This window comes from Lycorma delicatula, chromosome 10 (assembly GCF_047948215.1).
Source record: "Lycorma delicatula isolate Av1 chromosome 10, ASM4794821v1, whole genome shotgun sequence".
Classification (NCBI taxonomy): Eukaryota; Metazoa; Arthropoda; class Insecta; order Hemiptera; family Fulgoridae; genus Lycorma; species Lycorma delicatula.
Genome location: NC_134464.1, coordinates 9,511,524 through 9,529,349, shown reverse-complemented (window position 1 = coordinate 9,529,349; position 17,826 = coordinate 9,511,524). Strand labels below are relative to the sequence as shown.

The 17,826-nt window shown below is 31.9% G+C and overlaps 1 protein-coding gene across 1 annotated transcript in view; it reads left to right on the top strand.

Moving 5' to 3' along the window:
* Nucleotides 1–16,484, top strand: part of LTV1 (LTV1 ribosome biogenesis factor) — a 33,499-nt gene extending 17,015 nt beyond the window's left edge. The window contains exons 8-10 of the mRNA XM_075377155.1: nt 4,413–4,601; nt 12,331–12,528; nt 16,254–16,484. Coding sequence (XP_075233270.1) covers nt 4,413–4,601; nt 12,331–12,528; nt 16,254–16,364 — 498 coding nt within the window. The 3' untranslated portion in view covers nt 16,365–16,484. The remainder of the gene's footprint in view (nt 1–4,412; nt 4,602–12,330; nt 12,529–16,253) is intronic.
* Nucleotides 16,485–17,826: the final 1,342 nt, after the last annotated feature.

Below are 17,826 nucleotides of genomic sequence, written 5' to 3'. Positions count from 1 at the left end.
GTATGTGTGAGATGCAGTGGTTATTTTGAATCAATTCATCCCCTTCCTTCTGATTGTTCTTATCAGTCATAGAAACTGGTTGACCACTGCAAGCTTTGTCTTCAGTATTTGTTTTACCAGCTTTTGATGCACAAAATTTTATTGCCCACCTACTCACATTACTTTAATTAACGGTTTCATCACTGTAAACTGCTTTTAAATGATGATGAATTTCACTAGTGTTTACTTTTTTCAGTCGTTACATGTTGTTTTAGACATGTTGACGTAGTAGGTGTACTGTATTCCCAGAACAGTGGGGACTGATAGAAAATATGAGGGCATGGATCCATGAGTTTTGAAAGTTAGCAATAGGGGAATGAAACTATGAGATGGCAGTAATTTTTCTTTTGTGTGACATTTTGTTCTCCTGTTACATTCCAGGCTGTATAACATTTCAGCTGCTCATTGTATAATAGTTTATATGGTGTTACTATTTCTGTTTTTTGTTGTAGGTAAAAAAAGTTATTTATTAGGTTTGAGAATAATATAATTTTTTGTCATCAATTGTGTGACTGGTAAGATGAATTTCTCTGTTCTTATTATCTCTTAGCCTCAATGTACCTCTTCCATCTTACTTCCTTTGTTATTTGTTTCATACATGCTAATCTTTGTGTTTGTTACTTTACTGATTTTACCCTCTACATTTACTTCTAGAAGCAAATTTGTGGATGCCTTGTCTTATCCTTTTCAATATATTTTACTGTTTGCGGCAGTTGTTCTGGTATTTTTTATTACGCTAGAACTGGCTGTCACAAACTCTTTAGTACTATTAATAATATCTGTTGTAATAGCTAAACAAGATTGCTAATTGTATACTTAATTTATTAGTACCAAGTAACATTAGAATACAATATGAAGCTCTATACAATACCATTCTTAAACAACTGCCAAACTGACGCTTGCTCGCCTAACCATGCACAATTGCAGATAATACATTGAACTGTTAGATGGCAGCACACACAAATAAATACAGATTTATCACATATTCAACACACCTTAAATTTTAAATCTTACTTTCCTTAAAAAGAATTTTCTTTTCTTTTTTTTTATTAGATTAACTTTAACATTTCTCTAAATTTTATAAACATTGTTTTACACGATTTAGTAAATATATCTGCAGTATTTTATTTTATTTATTTATGTAATACTAGGTTACATAGTAACAGCACAGTGTCATGATGTCAACAGTACTCTGCAGAGATGCCAAGGCATCTGTTCACAATCTGCCATATAAGTGTGTACCGGTAAATGTGTAGTCTTGAACAGACTCAGGCCGACCACTCCTGAAATATTATTTTCAAATTCTATATTAATTATATCAATATTACCTTTTTTATCATTTTCATTTACAATATTATACTGTACTTCAATATGCTTAGATTTTCTTGTAAAGTTACTATATTTTGTAATAATTAACACTCCCGAGTTATCAGTTACATTTTAACAGGTTTATTTATATTAAATATTTCTTTCAATGTACCATGTAGAAAATTATTATCTGTTACAACCTCAGATAAAACTATATATTCAGCGTACATTGATGATTTAGTTACAGAACTCTGTTTATAAGATTTCAAATATATTACATTATTGAACAATCTTACTAGATACCATGATGTCAATTTCCTATTAATATTATCACTTACCTAGTCATCATCAGCTAAACAATCCTTATTATGCTAGAAAAATATCAACATTTCTGTTGAAAGTTAATTTTAAATCTTTTGTTAAATATAAATATTTTAAAATTGTAAGTGCATATTTAAAATGCATTTTATCATAGTAATTTTGAAACCTGCTTAAATAATTCACACTAAAACCAATATTTGGTCTCATTCCTATACTTGAACTCAAAAGTTCACCTGTTAAATTTCTTTGGTTTGCTGTAATATCTATTTTATTTGCAGGTTGTAATTTTAAATTTACTTCCACTGTTGTATAAGTTTGCATTTTCTAAATTTTTCTTTTTTGTTAATGATTCAGTATAATTTTCTTGATTCAAGAGTCTTAATGTTTTCTCACATCATTATTTATTTACTTAATTGTATTTAATTTGTTACTTTTCTCATGACTTTCATTTTCACTTTAACTTCATTAATCTTAGTCTGATTTTTACTGCACGTGAATAAGTCATCTACAAATATTAAAATATAAATAGGTTCATTTTCTGTGTTATTTGCATATAAACAATAGTCATATTTGCTTCTTTTAAAACCTAAATGTACATGAACTTATTGAAACATTCATACCAAAATCTGGGACTTTCTCTTAAACAGTATGAAGATTTTAATACCTAAAAGTACTCTATTTGAACAATCTTCATAACCTATTGCTTGATAACATAAACTTTGGAGATTATTTTCACATTTAAGAATGCTGTTTCTACACCCATTCGATCAATATTGAAACTGAAAATAATATAATAACATTTTTAAAGTTAGCATTTGTACTATTGGTGAGTAATATTATCTACCTGTTCTTCCTATTAAAATCCTCTGACTACTAACCTCGCTTTAAATACATTTTTCTAAAACTCCATTTTACATTAATAGATGTTTTTCTTTTGGCTTTTCAACTAGTTTCCAAGTTCTATTCTTATTTCACTATTCATAGCTTTCTATTTCACTATTCATAGCTTTTTACAATTTTCAGTTTCACTATTTAGCATTACCTCCTCAAATGTGCAGTTACATATCATTTTGGTGCAGTTACATCACATTTACAAACAAGTGTTTTTAGTGCAGCAAAATTATCATTTACATACATACTATTTGGTTTTCTTTCTCTCACTGTCCATCTAGGTTCTATCACATTATTTTCATCATTTGTTTTATTTTCTTCAGACCCTCTATTTAAATCCGATTCTTCATTCTGGTTTGTTTAATTTTTAACATCAGTTTCATCGCCTTTAAAACATATACCTGTTACATTTTCTTCTATTATGTCAACATATCTTGCATTCATTACTTTGTTATTTACTAGAATTTGATAGCCTATTTCTGCATATCCTAACAATATTTTTAACTTTGCTTTATAATCCCATTTGGATCTTCTTAATTGATCTGGTATTCTCATAAAAACTTGACTTCCATTCAATTTTGAAAACTTGGCACAAAATTTTTCACCTACAAATATTTCATAAGATGTTTCTTAGCTAGAGTTCTATTTTTCTTGTAACCCGCTGTTTTATTCCCTTCTGGCAATAAAATTTCTTATTAAAGTGTCATAACAGGTCCCCTTGATGTTGACTATCAATCTGGTTTGTTCCTCTCTGTTCTGACCACTATGAAAAAGCACTTCTATGCCTTGGATACTGTCCAATCTTTAATTTTGTCTAACAAGGAGGTGTGTCTCCTTCCAACTTCTCTATGCACCCCTTAATCTTCCCTGAAGAACCGATTTCAAAAGTTGATATTGGCTGCCCTTTAAAACATGACTCAAATAAGCCAGCTTCCTGCACTGAATAGTTACCAGGAGCTGTTGTCCAATCGTAGCTCTTCTTCAAACTTCTTTATTAGACCTCCGTTCTATCCATGGAATGCAAAACATTCTTTTATGGAACCACATTTGAAACGCTCCCACTCTCCTAATAGTCACCGCTTTCAGTGTCCAAACCTCACACCCGAACATCTGTGTTGACCAAATGTAACATTTAAGCATTTTTTATCTAAGCTTCAAATTCAGATTCTTATTGCTAAACATGGGCTTCATTCTAAGAAAATTTGTTGTAGAGACAAATTACATCCCTTATCACACGATTGTTCCACATTACCTTGTAAACCTCAGGAAGTAGCATCAAGGAAATTGGAGGATTTGAAGTAACATTTTACAACTAACGGCTGAAACTGCATTTATAAAATAGTTCCCATACATGGGAAAAGTTAAACAGCATTGGGTTCCCTGTATGTAGTACAACTCAAAAATCATTAATTTATAAATAATATTTTATGAATATTATATTATTTATGATATAAGTATGTCAATAATATTTATTAGGTCATCGCATTAGAAAATCATAATTCTGTTATTCTTCAATAATCTCAAAAGTATTGTCTTTGAAATTTTCCAACCGTCAAAGTAACATTTAATAAAATGGTTTTTTTAGATCGTCAATTTAACATTGCTGGGTCCAGTTTCTTTACATGTTGTTGGTACTTTTTAATTAACAACAACCATCATATTTGGTGCCTAGTTAAGAAAAATTATTTGCTTGTAATGACAAATTGTTTTTAGTTATCATTGTTATACATCATATCCAATTCCAACAGTATTTGTTATATTACAGTATTAAAGCTGTTAATGATAATGCTCTAAATTAATTTTTAATCGCTATAATTGTTTTTAAATCTAATTTAGTGTAAATTTGTTTACAGGAAGAATTGAAGCAGGATCATTCAATATTAACTCATTACAATCAAGAATCAGATGATAGCGATGATAATTTTTATGAAGAAATGGATAAAATTGAAGTTAAAGAAAAACAACAATGGGATTGTGAATCTATGTTATCATTACATTCAAATTTATATAATCATCCAAAATTAATTATGGAACCGCCTAAGGTAAATTTATTAAAAATGAATTTTATGTATTTGCAATGAAATAGATGAGTGAAAGAAGATGGGTAATGCACAATGTATGTTGTTTATTATCACAAAATGTTAGCTAAAATATTTGTGTTGGCAACTAACTATTAATGCAAATGGCTAGTTGTGAATTACTATAAATTTTATGCAGTATTATGTACTCATCATAAAGTCAGTCGCCTTTATAATGTTTTTCTCTGAACAAGTTTGGCCAATGTATTTCATAGAGACTGCTAATCATTATTTAGTTTGCAATAAGATTAGTAGATAATGTATACTACCGATAACAAAAAGGAACAGCTCTACCATTTGCCTGGAAGGATCCTTGATCCTTGATCCTTGATCAGTGACATATTACAAAATAAGTATAAAAGTTATGAATTAAAAAAAAAGAGAAATGCTTGTTTATCCATTAAAAATAACTTTATGAAGTAATAGTTGTGCAGGTGTGCGAGGTAATAAATTAATTCAGTAAAGGTTTTATAGGTAATAATTATTTAATATTTTAGTATATATTTAACACTTTCACTCACACCCCTTTCTTGTTATTATCTTGCAACACCCCCGGTGCCAGCTGACACGTAATTTTTGTTTTTTTACATTATCAGATTTTATGTGAAGAATTATATTAACTTTATGCTTGCACCATGAAAAATCAATAATCCACAGCATATGCAGAGATGGTCAAGACAACACACATAACATTGTGTATCACTTCTTACCATATGCCGATACCATAAAATTGTGTTATGCAGGCTAATCATTCATTAACTGTAAATGTATAATTATATAGATATGTAGGTTATGTTTTAACTCTGTACAGAAATGTGCAAGCAAATATTACTCTTAAAGTTTAGAAAGTGTAATCACATAGATATCCAGTAGCTCTACTGGGATATCTGAAGTAGACACCCTAGTCTATTAGCAATAGTTGGTGTTTAATAGTTCACTGGAGGAGATTTTGTACCGTGATAGTACATCATAGGTTCTAAGAAGCCATTTGCATTGTGACTCTTGTTAATTGTGCATTTTTTTTACATTTTACTACAGTATTTTTCATTACTCATCTTTGTTTCCATGTTTTATAGTGTTTTTCAATCGCCAACAATTGTTTTTTTTTATATTACCTTCTCTTTCGTGCTTACTTTCCCAGTATTTTGACTAAGATCTTATTGCAGGTTAGGGCAAGGATTGAGTTAAAGAAATCATAGCAAATGTATAATAATGAACGTTTGCAACAAAATAATAGAAGAAATTATATGTTCAGAAATTCAAACTCGTGTAGTTGTAGCTGACCTTTGCGGCTTGTTTGTCTGTGCGGTACACAAAGTTATAACAGAATCAAATAAACTGGAAGGAAATGAAAATTTCAGTATCTCCAGAAAATTTCTTAAAAGAATGAAAAAGAAAGTTAACTTTGACAAGCTATTGTCAAGAAATATCGTATTAGTTTTCATATATGCCAAATTTTGCTGACATTAAATGCTAAATTTGGCATAAATTAGCGATTTTAAAACAGATCACATCTGTAGATCAATTGCACAAAACATTTACAGATCGTGCAGATAAATTGCACACAGAAAACTTTACAAAACATATGAAGGAATATGGGTTTTAGATGGGAGAAGAGTGAACATAATAGAAAAAATTCAGAAGAAAAATATTTTACAGTGGTTTAAAACTAGTAAATTATTTTTTAGAACTAAAAATTTGCATATGGGAAGAAAGGCCAGATATCTTTTTGCAACATTATGCCAAAAATCCTGTAGAAGAAATTCCAAATACACTTCCGATTTTTAAATCAGGCTGAAAGCAAGGAGAATACCAGAAAAACATTAATGCTGAGAAATATAAAAAAAAGGCTGGAAACAAAATTAATACCAAACCTTATACCTCATTCTGTTATGGTAATTGACAAACTTGCTATCGTAAAGTAAAATTATATAAAGTGCAAAATCCAAATTACAATAAACAAGAACTTTTAGAATGACTGCAAAATGGAAAGTTTCAGTGCTCAGCATATAAATTAATACTGAACTATACAAATTAATGCTATTACATATGCCCTGCTGTGAATAGTACTGTTTTAGCAAAATATTGAGGATTACGGTCACAATGTTTTAAGTCACCATACCACCATGTGTTTGTGTTGATATTCTTCATGCCTTATCCTTCATGTCCAACAATCAATTCCTACTCTGTATCAACTAAATTTCTAAACATAGACAAGCAGTGGCTTTCCTGCCTGTGGAATGTTTCAGGAACTCAGTCTTGTTCAGAGGCTGCTCAGCTAGTCTAACAGCTTAAGTGTCTATTGCTAAAGCCAAACTTCTAATCCCTCCCAAAACATTACTGAATCTAATATGCAGCATTTCATTAACAACACGTACTTTTGTTTTTTATCTCTTAAACAGTATTACTATGTCTAATATGTACTTTGTTGTACTTGGAGAATATGTTGTCCATAATCTATGGACTGCCAGTAGAATCATGGAATTTTGCTATGAAATCCATTTTTAAAAAATTATGTTAGTTTTACAATTGCTCACCATGAATTTCATAGATAGTTCAGTACTCATCATAGTCATATACTGTTGCGATAACTTTATGCTCTCAAGACGGGTTCAACATTTTGAAACTACTGCATTGAAAAAAAACTTTTATACACTGCAAAAGAAAGATGGCAGTAAAAAAAAAATTGTGCGTATACCAAAGAATATGAGGTCTGTAAATAAATTAATTAGACTAGTTTTTTTTGGCAGCCAAAGTGGGAATACTGTAAAGTTACTAGTGAACATATGGTTTTATGAATAGCTGATTTATGTTAGGTATTAATATTTTTAGTCTATTGTTACCACATGAGACAAACAAACTTTTCGTGAAAGAGTTTTTGTTGTGCATTATAAAAATGAATGATACTAATTATGAGCAATGTTGTGCAATCAAGTTTTGTATTAAATGCTGTGAGAATGCTACTGAAACTTTTTCAAAGTTGAAAACGGCATATGGAGATGACGCTCCATATGCCCAAGTTTTTAGGTGGTTTAAAGCATTTTCAGATGGCCAGGAAACTGTTACCGACAATTTAAAAAGTGTAAATCCTAGTAATTTTTAACTTAATTTAAATTCAAATCAATAATCGTTTTTAAATTAAATTGTTATGTTCAAAATAGTCGGTTGTCAAGAATAAAATTAATTCATATGTAATAAGACAGTAACGTCATGTTTGTAAGATGTTTGCAATTATTATGAAGTAGATCTAATATTAAATGAGATGTGTTACCAACCTATTAATAATTAATTATTATTTAATTTGTTTATAAAGAACATCATTATCGAATCTGACCTGTTCATTCATCAATTTATTATTATTTAAATATATATGAAATTATAGTTCTTGCGTAGGACTTCATCTATGCCATTCATTGTTTCTTCTAAATCCTTTTTACTCTCGGCTAGAACTACTATATCATCAGCAAATCGTAGCATCTTTATCTTTTCACCTTGTACTGTTACTCTGAATCCAAATTGTTCTTTAACATCATTAACTGCTAGTTCCATGTAAAGATTAAAAAGTAACGGAGATAGGGAACATCCTTGTCGGACTCCCTTTCTTATTACGACTTCTTTCTTATGTTCTTTGATTATTACTGTTGCTGTTTGGTTCCTGTACATGTTAGCAATTGTTCTTCTATCTCTGTATTTGAACCCTAATTTTTTTTAAATGCAGAACCTTTTATTCCGTCTACGTTATCGAATGCCTTTTCTAGGTCTATAAACACCAAGTATGTTGGTTTGTTTTTCTTTAATCTTCCTTCTACTATTAATCTGAGGCCTAAAATTGCTTTCCTTGTCCCTATACCCTTCCTGAAACCAAATTGGTCTTCTCCTAACACTTCTTCCACTCTCCTCTCAATTCTTCTGTATAGAATTCTAGTTAAGATTTTTGATGCACGACTAGTTAAACTAATTGTTCTGTATTCTTCACATTTATCTGCCCCTGCTTTCTTTGGTATCATAACTATAACTTTTTTTTGAAGTCTGACGGAACTTCCCCTTTTTCATAAATATTACACACCAGTTTGTATAATCTATCAATCGCTTCCTCAGCTGCACTGCGCAGTAATTCTACAGGTATTCTGTCTATTCCTGGAGCGTTTCTGCCATTTAAATCTTTTAATGCTCTCTTAAATTCAGATCTCAGTATTGTTTCTCCCATTTCATCCTCCTCAACTTCCTCTTCTTCCTCTATAACACCATTTTATAATTCATTTCCTCCGTATAACTCTTCAATATATTCCACCCATCTATCGACTTTACCTTTCGTATTATATATTGGTGTACCATCTTTAACACATTATTAGATTTTAATTTATGTACCCCAAAATTTTCCTTAACTTTCCTGTATGCTCCGTCTATTTTACCAATGTTCATTTCTTTTTCCACTTCTGAACACTTTTCTTTAATCCACTCTTCTTTCGCTAGTTTGCACTTCCTGTTTATATCATTTCTTAATTGTCGATAGTTCCTTTTACTTTCTTCATCACTAGCATTCTTATATTTTCTACGTTCATCCATCAGCCGCAATATGTCGTCTGAAACCCAAGGTTTTCTACAAGTTCTCTTTATTCCGCCTAAGTTCGCTTCTGCTGATTTAAGAATTTCCTTTTTAACATTCTCCCATTCTTCTACATTTTCTACCTTATGTTTTTTACTCAGACCTCTTGCGATGCCCTCCTCAAAAATCTTCTTTACCTCCTCTTCCTCAAGCTTCTCTAAATTCCACTGATTCATCTGAAACCTTTTCTTCAGGTTTATAAACCCCAATCTACATTTCATTATCACCAAATTATGGTCGCTATCAATGTCTGCTCCAGGGTAAGTTTTGCAGTCAACGAGTTGATTTCTAAATCTTTGCTTAACCATGATATAATCTATCTGATACCTTCCAGTATCGCCTGGCTTTTTCCAAGTGTATATTCTTGTATTATGATTTTTAAATTGGGTGTTGGCAATTACTAAATTATACTTCGTGCAAAACTCTATAAGTCGGTCCCCTCTTTCATTTCTTTTGCCCAGCCCGTATTCACCCACTATATTTCCTTCCTTGCCTTTTCCAATGCTTGCATTCCAATCTCCAACTGTTATTAAATTTTCATCTCCTTTTACATGTTTAATTGCTTCATCAATCTCTTCGTATACACACTCTACCTCATCATCATCATGGGCGCTTGTAGGCATATAGACAGACGTTAACAATCGTTGTCGGTTTAGGTTTTGATTTTATCCTTATTACAATGATTCTATAGCTATGGGTTTTGAAATACTCTACTCTCTTCCCTATCTTCTTGTTCATTATGAAACCTACTCCTGCCTGCCCATTATTTGAAGCTGAGTTAATTATTCTAAAATCACCTGACCAAAAGTCGCCTTCCTCTTCCCACCGAACCTCACTAATTCCTACTACATCCACATTTATCCTATCCATTTCCCTTTTTAAATTTTCTAGCCTACCAACCTTTTTTAAACTTCTAACATTCCATGCTCCGACTCGTAGAATGTTATTTTTTAATTTTCTGGTGACCCCTTCCTTAGTAGTCCCCACCAGGAGATCTGAACGGGGGACTAGTTTACCTCCGGAATATTTTACCAAGGAAGTCGCCTCCATCATTGCTATATGAAAATGCAGAGAGCCACATTTTCTTGGAAAAAAAGCAGCTGTAGTTTTCCAATTGCTTTCAGCTGCGCAGTACTCAGAGGACTGAGTGATGTTGATATGACCGTTTAAGTCATCCTGACTCACACCCCTAACAACTACTGAAAGAGCTGCTGCCCTCTTTCAGGAATCATTCCTTAGTCTGGCTCTCAACAGATACCTCTCCGATATGGTTGCACCTTCGGTCCAGCTACTCTGTATCACTGAGCACTCAAGCCCCCTCACCTCAAGGTCTCATGATTCATAGAGAAGGCCATGATTTTCATGATGAGTCTCATGATTCATAGAGGAATTAAAATATAAATAATGAAAATTCAACGATTTAAAAATGTTATTAACTAATGGTTCCTTATTTTTAATACAAAAAATTTTACCTTGTAATTAAAAAATAATTATTTAGTCTCATCAAGTTTGTGCGTAGATTTACAATTATCTAAACAATAAGTTTCTAAAAGCAAAAGTAGTTTTTAGGATAAGGGCCTCCAACCCACCCCCATTTAGTCAACATTCCACCCCTATCATTATAGTATTACCATTTCTGTTTATCTTTTCTTTTATATAATTTTACTTATTATTCGTTTAGTATATAAATACCTTTTGATATTACATTTCTTCCTGGTGTTTTAAGTTTTCTATGTTTTTTCTTGATGTTATTTAAAGTTAATATTTTTCCTGTTACCGGTATTCAAGAGTCTTCTCGTTATAAATTTCTTTTTAGGTTTTGTTTCTATTTGTACACTTAAAAGCCTTTCACAGTTTTAACTCTTAAAATAGACATATATACTCATAAGCTTTATTAGATTGAACTTCAATTAAGTTTATAACTGGAGCAAATTTAAAAAATGTACTTGTAACAGAAATCCCAATAGAAGTGCTGTTAAAGTACCAGCCAGTTATGTTACTGATTAAACATAGTTAGAAAAAAATTATTATTTTGTTAAATGTTCTTATTTAATCCTTTCTTAGTAAACACCCATTTGTGTTGTGTATTCATATGCATGTGTGCTTGCAATAATTTATTGTATACAAAAGGTTAATTATAGCATCATTTTTGCCTACTGTGACCATTTATCTCGCCATATAATTTATTTTTGTGTTTATCTACTACACTGCTAATCTGAGTAATTTGTTAAGATATTTTGTTTTTAACTTTCAGACCAAATGTATGTCAGTTTTTTAATGTTCTCTTTGATTATTTATGAGTTTTTAAAGTAATGTTAATTATCTTTTTTTTAGACACTTGTCATTAAACTCAGCTTAATGCTTTCACTTCGCTGTACTGTATTAATCTGACTCAATATCAATATGTATTTTGTGTGTGTGTGTCTGTGTCTGTGTGTGTGTGTGTGTGGTTGTTAATGCGCATGCAATAACAAGCACCTATATAGTTAACCAAACACTGGGTAAGATGAAGAATTACAAAGCAGTGGGAGAAGATCAAACTTTTGTAGATATCTGGAAACATGCAGGAAGTTCAGCAAAAATCGCCCTTCATCAACAGCCTGTCAAAGAAGAACTACCAGAACACTGGATGACAGCCCTCATCCATCCACTACACAAAAAAGGGAATAAAACAAACTCTAACAAGTACAGAGAATCTCACTCCTAGACATAACATACAAAATTCTTTTAAGAATCACCCTCAACAGGATTGGTCCACAACTCGAGAAAGAACTAAAAGAATACCAGGGAGGTTTCAGATCCTGGAGGAGCTGTCCAAATCAGATCATGAGTCTCAAGCTAGTAATAGATTACAATAGGAAAAGAAACAAAGATATGGTGGGACTTATATGGGGGGACTTCTTTGTGCTACATCTTGGGTGGTTTGGTGGTTGTTGAAAACTTGTACTCGGATTCTTATTTTTTAATCTGCTGACTTCAGATAACTCAACTGGAACTGGAAGGCACTTAGACTGGAACTCAACTGAAGACTTAGGAAGACAAAAATTAACTAATCCTTACCAATTTATTAATTTTTTTTTTTTTTAGATACGACTTGATAAAAGAGGTGTTCCAGTTATTCGTCAAAGATTGACTGCCAAAGTGTTAGCACAGCTCGATGATTGTAAACCAAGCACAGGACCTGGCTCATTAGCATCAGCTGTTTCTACGTTATCAATAAGACCTAAAGGTGAAACACCAGAACAACGTAGACAAAGAAAACAAGCTCTCAAACAGCACAGACAGGTATTTATCTATTTAATTTTTTTTTAGCCATATACTCTTATTACTTAATTTTTATTTATGTGGTTTGTTTTTGGGGTACTTGAGAAATATTTTTTTGTTTGCTATATCTGGTCTTATATAGTAGAAATAACAAAGATGGACCACTGAATGTGAAAATAGGAGGAATAAAGATTATGGAGGTAGAAGTATTTTGTTATTTGGGAAGTAGAATTACTAAAGATTGATGAAGCAGGAGCAATATAAAATGCCGAATAGCACAGGCGAAACGAGCCTTCAGTCAGAAATATAATTTGTTTACATCAAAAATTCATTTAAATGTCAGGAAAAGATTTTTGAAAGTATATGTTTGGAGTATCGCTTTATATGGAAGTGAAGCTTGGACGATCGGAGTATCTGAGAAGAAAAGATAAGAAGCTTTTAAAATGTGGTGCTCTAGGAGAATGTTAAAAATCAGATGGGTGGATAAAGTGACAAATGAAGTGGTATTGCGGCAAATAGATGTAGAAAGAAGCATTTGGTAAAATATAGGTAAACAAAGAGATAGACTTATAGGCCACCTATTAAGGCACCTGGAACTTAAGACCTAATAAGGCCTATTAAGGCATCTTGGAATAGTCGCTTTAATATTGGAAGGACAGGTAGAAGGAAAAAATTGTGTAGGCAGGCCACGTTTAGAATATGTAAAACAAATTGTTAGGGATGTAGGATGTAGGGGGTATACTGAAAAAAACGACTAGCACTAGATAGGGAATCTTGGAGAGCAGCATCAGACCATTCAAATGACTGAAGACAAAGAGAAGATCTGGTCTTGTGCTTTGCTTAAAAAACAAACAAATGAACAGAGCTTCTGGTTCTTACTGCACATCCTGTGTGTTAGATTACTGTTTGTCCAAGTGCTATTGATCTGCAATAAATCAACTGGATATGGGTGATTCTCTCAAATCGAGAGTATTAAAATTTGTTTTAGAATAAATTCCTTTTAAAAACTATGAAAAATGTATCCTTACCTAGAAAGTTTAATAAATTGTTAATGGTTGGGAGTGATATTACTTTAGAATTTAAACCTTTGCATTGACAAACTGAACCAAATTGTATAATAAAACAACTTCAAAACATTTTCAATAGTTTTGGAGGCCTTTCTATGTGATTTGAGATTATTAGAAAGAAAAAAAAAACATACACAGCAATGAAGTTCTAAATGAATACGTCATTCAAATCGCACACTTTTTTTTTATCTACTTGAAGTATGTGTCTGACCAATTAAAATGCTGGCTTTGGTACTAGTTCATATGTCCTGTACAATGAAGCCTCCTATTCTCTCCTTGATTTCCTTTTCAGTAATTTTCAGTTATTAGTAGATGAAAAATGCAGATGCATCTACTCTTGTTTATTTCTTATGTTATAATGAGTAATTCTAAATATTAGATTCAAATGTTACAAGGATTGTATCTGTACCAGACCAAGGTGGCACTATTACACAGTTTGAAAATAAAATTCACAAATAGTTGTGTCAATGACTGACAGATATTGTTAAATGAGACAAAGGCTTAAAAGATACAGTCATCCTCTACTGCTCCATTGGAGACACAAATATTGAACAATGAGAGCTTTTAATGTGTGAAAATTTCATGCATTAAAAAATACCACAGCCTGTGTGTTAAAATAGTAAAAATGCCAGCAGTTATATCAGCTTGCACCAGAGTAATCAGATAGCACTAGTTACAGAATATGGCAAAAATGTAAATGTAATGTGTAATAAAGATGTAATGAGTGTGGCTGTGATGCTTTCTTTAACCCTGGCATCGAATAAACAATTGGTCATATCTGTATATTCTTTTCTTTTCATTCCAAGATGAAAAGTTCTTCTGATGATTGTTATACATGTTTTTATTCTGATTTAATTAAGTCTTAGTGTAAATTAATCATAGTAAAGTATGCAGTAAAAACACTGTAACAAATCTATCATGTTATCTATAAAGTTGGTCTTTCATCCAAGAATCCATTCTCACATTAAACATAAATAGAGTTGGATTAGATTTTAGTTGAAATAGAAGGTTCAGCTTTACCAGATACCATCATACAAGGGCAGTTCGTAAAGTTTACAGCCTAAAAAAGAAAATACAAAATTTCTTACCAAATCTTTTTTTATTTTTCAACACAATTTTACCTTTTAAAGTAATACACCTAGTCAATCACTTTTCCACCTTATTTATTCCTTCAGTAAAATACCATTTCTCAAGCTCTGAAAAATAGGCGTCTGTCTCAGCTATGACTTCATCATTTGATGTAAATCTTCGCCCACCAAGCCTCAATTTCTTCAAATTCTGGAACAGGAAATAATCCCTCAGAGCTAAATTTGGCGAATATGATACATGTGGAAGCAATTTGAAGTGTATTTCGAGAATTTTAGCAGCAACAACAGAAGACATTTGTATGGGTGCATTGTCATGGTGAAAAAGTACTTTTTTCTTGTCCAAATGTGGACGTTTGGTATTAATGGCCTCCTTCAGTTGCTCCAACAATGCTGTGTAATATTCTCTGGTGATTTTTTTTTTCTTTTTTCAGATATTCCATGAGCACTATACCATGAACATCCCCAAAAACAGTGACCATGACTTTTCCTGCTGATCGAACACTTTTTGCTTTCTTTAGAGCATTTCCATTGGTTTCAACCCATCATTTGGACTGTTGCTTCGTCTCAGGGCTGTAATAATGAATCCACGTTTCATCAGCAATAATGAAATGTTGCAAAAATTCAGTTGAATTACAGTTGAACATGTCCAAATACTGCTGAGAAATGTTCATTCAAGTGTGTTTCTGGTCAACCATTAACAAACGTGGCATCCATCACACTGTTAGCTTTCTCATACCTAAATGCTCGTGTAAGGTGTTATGAGTACAATCTACTGATATTTTTGCAAATTCGCTTATTTTCAGTCATTATCTTTTAATACCGTGTTGTGGATTTTTGTAACGTTTTCATCAGTCGTGGCAGTTGCAGAGTGTCATGAATACATATCAAAGATGGAGGTTCAACCACGTTTGAATTCAGCTGCTTACTTTTTTACCATCAAAAACGATGGAGAAGATTCATTTAATGTTGAATGTAACTCCTTTTTTATACCTGGCGGGTTTAAACCTTTCACTACAAAATATTTTATTACTGCTCCAATTTTTATTTTATTCATTGTGCACAAAACAACAACACTCATCTACTACCTCTTAATCACAACAATTAAGTAACTGAGAAGACATGTTGGAAACTTTAGTATGCCATGTAACGGATATTACATTAACTAAAAATCACCATTTGGACCTACTAGCAGTATCACTTTACAAGGCCGCGAACTTTCTGAACTGCCCTCATAATCACTAGTTTGCCTTTTTTGCAACTCCCAGATAGGGATCAGTCATCAGGCAATCCCACAACCATAATCACCACCTTAATTAAAAAGTGGCTGTCGAAAGTATCACCATAATACTGGAGATTGTAAGATAACATGGTAGTTGTCACTATTCCCAAAGTGCTTAACCAAGAATTAAGGATTAGGTAAAGGGAGTAAAAATGAAGTGAGAATTAAGCTTGTTAATTATCTGTATCTGATTGTGGTTGTTTTATACCTTGTTGAGGATCAGTCGACACAATTATAATATAGTAATTAGTATTCTTCCAACTTTGTAGATTTTAAATACTTTTTTCTTTATTAGGTTTTCTTTTTTTTTAGGAAAGAAGACAAGAAAGGAAAATGAATTCAATTGCTTTTAAAGAAGAGAAGAAGAAGATGGAGAAAAATATTTTAAATAATAAAGTTAATTTACAGGTTTCAATTGTGTGAATAAATCTGTTGTTATATGTAATCTTGTATAATTTTTTAATTTTCAAAGTTGTTTACATTTTGTATTATAATTGTTTATTATATCTTAGATAAGAAAAATTATACATATATTTATTTATATTTTGGAGGTGTGATTGTGTATACAAAATAAACCAGAGTTGAGCAATTTTTGGAAAGTCATCCAAGGTATCATCTAAGACTAATATGATAAAACAGAGTGGATTTTATTAGGTTGCTTTATTGACGGATGTAGAAAAACATATGTATGTTAAACCTTAATCGTAATGTTTGTTAGCGCCCTGACATGAGACACAAATAATTACAAAAATTCCAACATAACCATTTTCGAGAATAACAAAATCCTACCCCAAGCTTACTTAAGGGAGAGAGAAGTAAAATGGTTTACCATTGCCTTTTTCACTGATCCAAATATATTGTTGCATATCAGTATCCCTAGTCTATTAAAATCTCGATGATGTTCATCCCTATTAGTAACACACCTTCATTCCATTCACTGCAGGAACTGACTATGTAAAGAAGCCGTAGGAAAGACTAGTTCTACTAGTATAAAAAAATAAGAAAAGAAAGGCGATTAAGAAATACATAATACATTTTTTTTTTCAATTATTGAATGGATTTGTTAAATAATTTATGTAAAGCTGAATCAGAAATTACTTGCAATACCGGATGTACAAAAAGAATATCAGAGTTTGAATTTGTTATAATATCAGTTGGATGAGGTGTACAGTGTTGATTTAAGGCTAGAATTAAAGATCAAAAAGGACAGTTATAGTTGCGCTCTTGGCCATAGATTTAGTCCCTATCTTTCTAATTAATAGCGCCACTAGCCAACATGGTGATTTTTAAACAGAAAGCTTTCTGTGTTTTGCAGTTTGCCAATTGTTTATCTGTAGTTACAGTTTAACATGTGTTGTGTAGAAAGTTTAATTGTGATCCTTCAAGTGATAATAACATTTGTCGAAGGCGTAATCTGTTTGAAACGACCAGATATCTGTGTAAAGGGAATAGTATGGAATGACTGAGGGGTGTCTGAAGAAATTATTAAACATGTCAGGAAATCTTTTCTGCATAGTTATTAAAAATCTGTTAGGAAGTCTGGTCGTTAGCTAGTGATGACAGTGTGAAATGTTTTAAGGAAATGCTTACATATATATCCATACTGTTTACAGCTGCTACAGTCTTTGAAGCCATGCTGTGCATGATTTCGGAGTTGAAATCTTCCAGCATAAGATGATGATTTTCTTGATCATATTGTGATCAGAAGTTAAACGCATAATTATAATGTCTGTATCTGGGGGTCAGAAAGCTCCATGAACTTTTACAATATGAGTAGGACTCCCTTAAATTAAATGTTTTCTGTGCAATCCCTCAACAGCAAGTTCTTCACCAGGCCATCCTTTTTTGCGGAAAAAAAATAATTGCCTGTTACAATCGCTTTTAA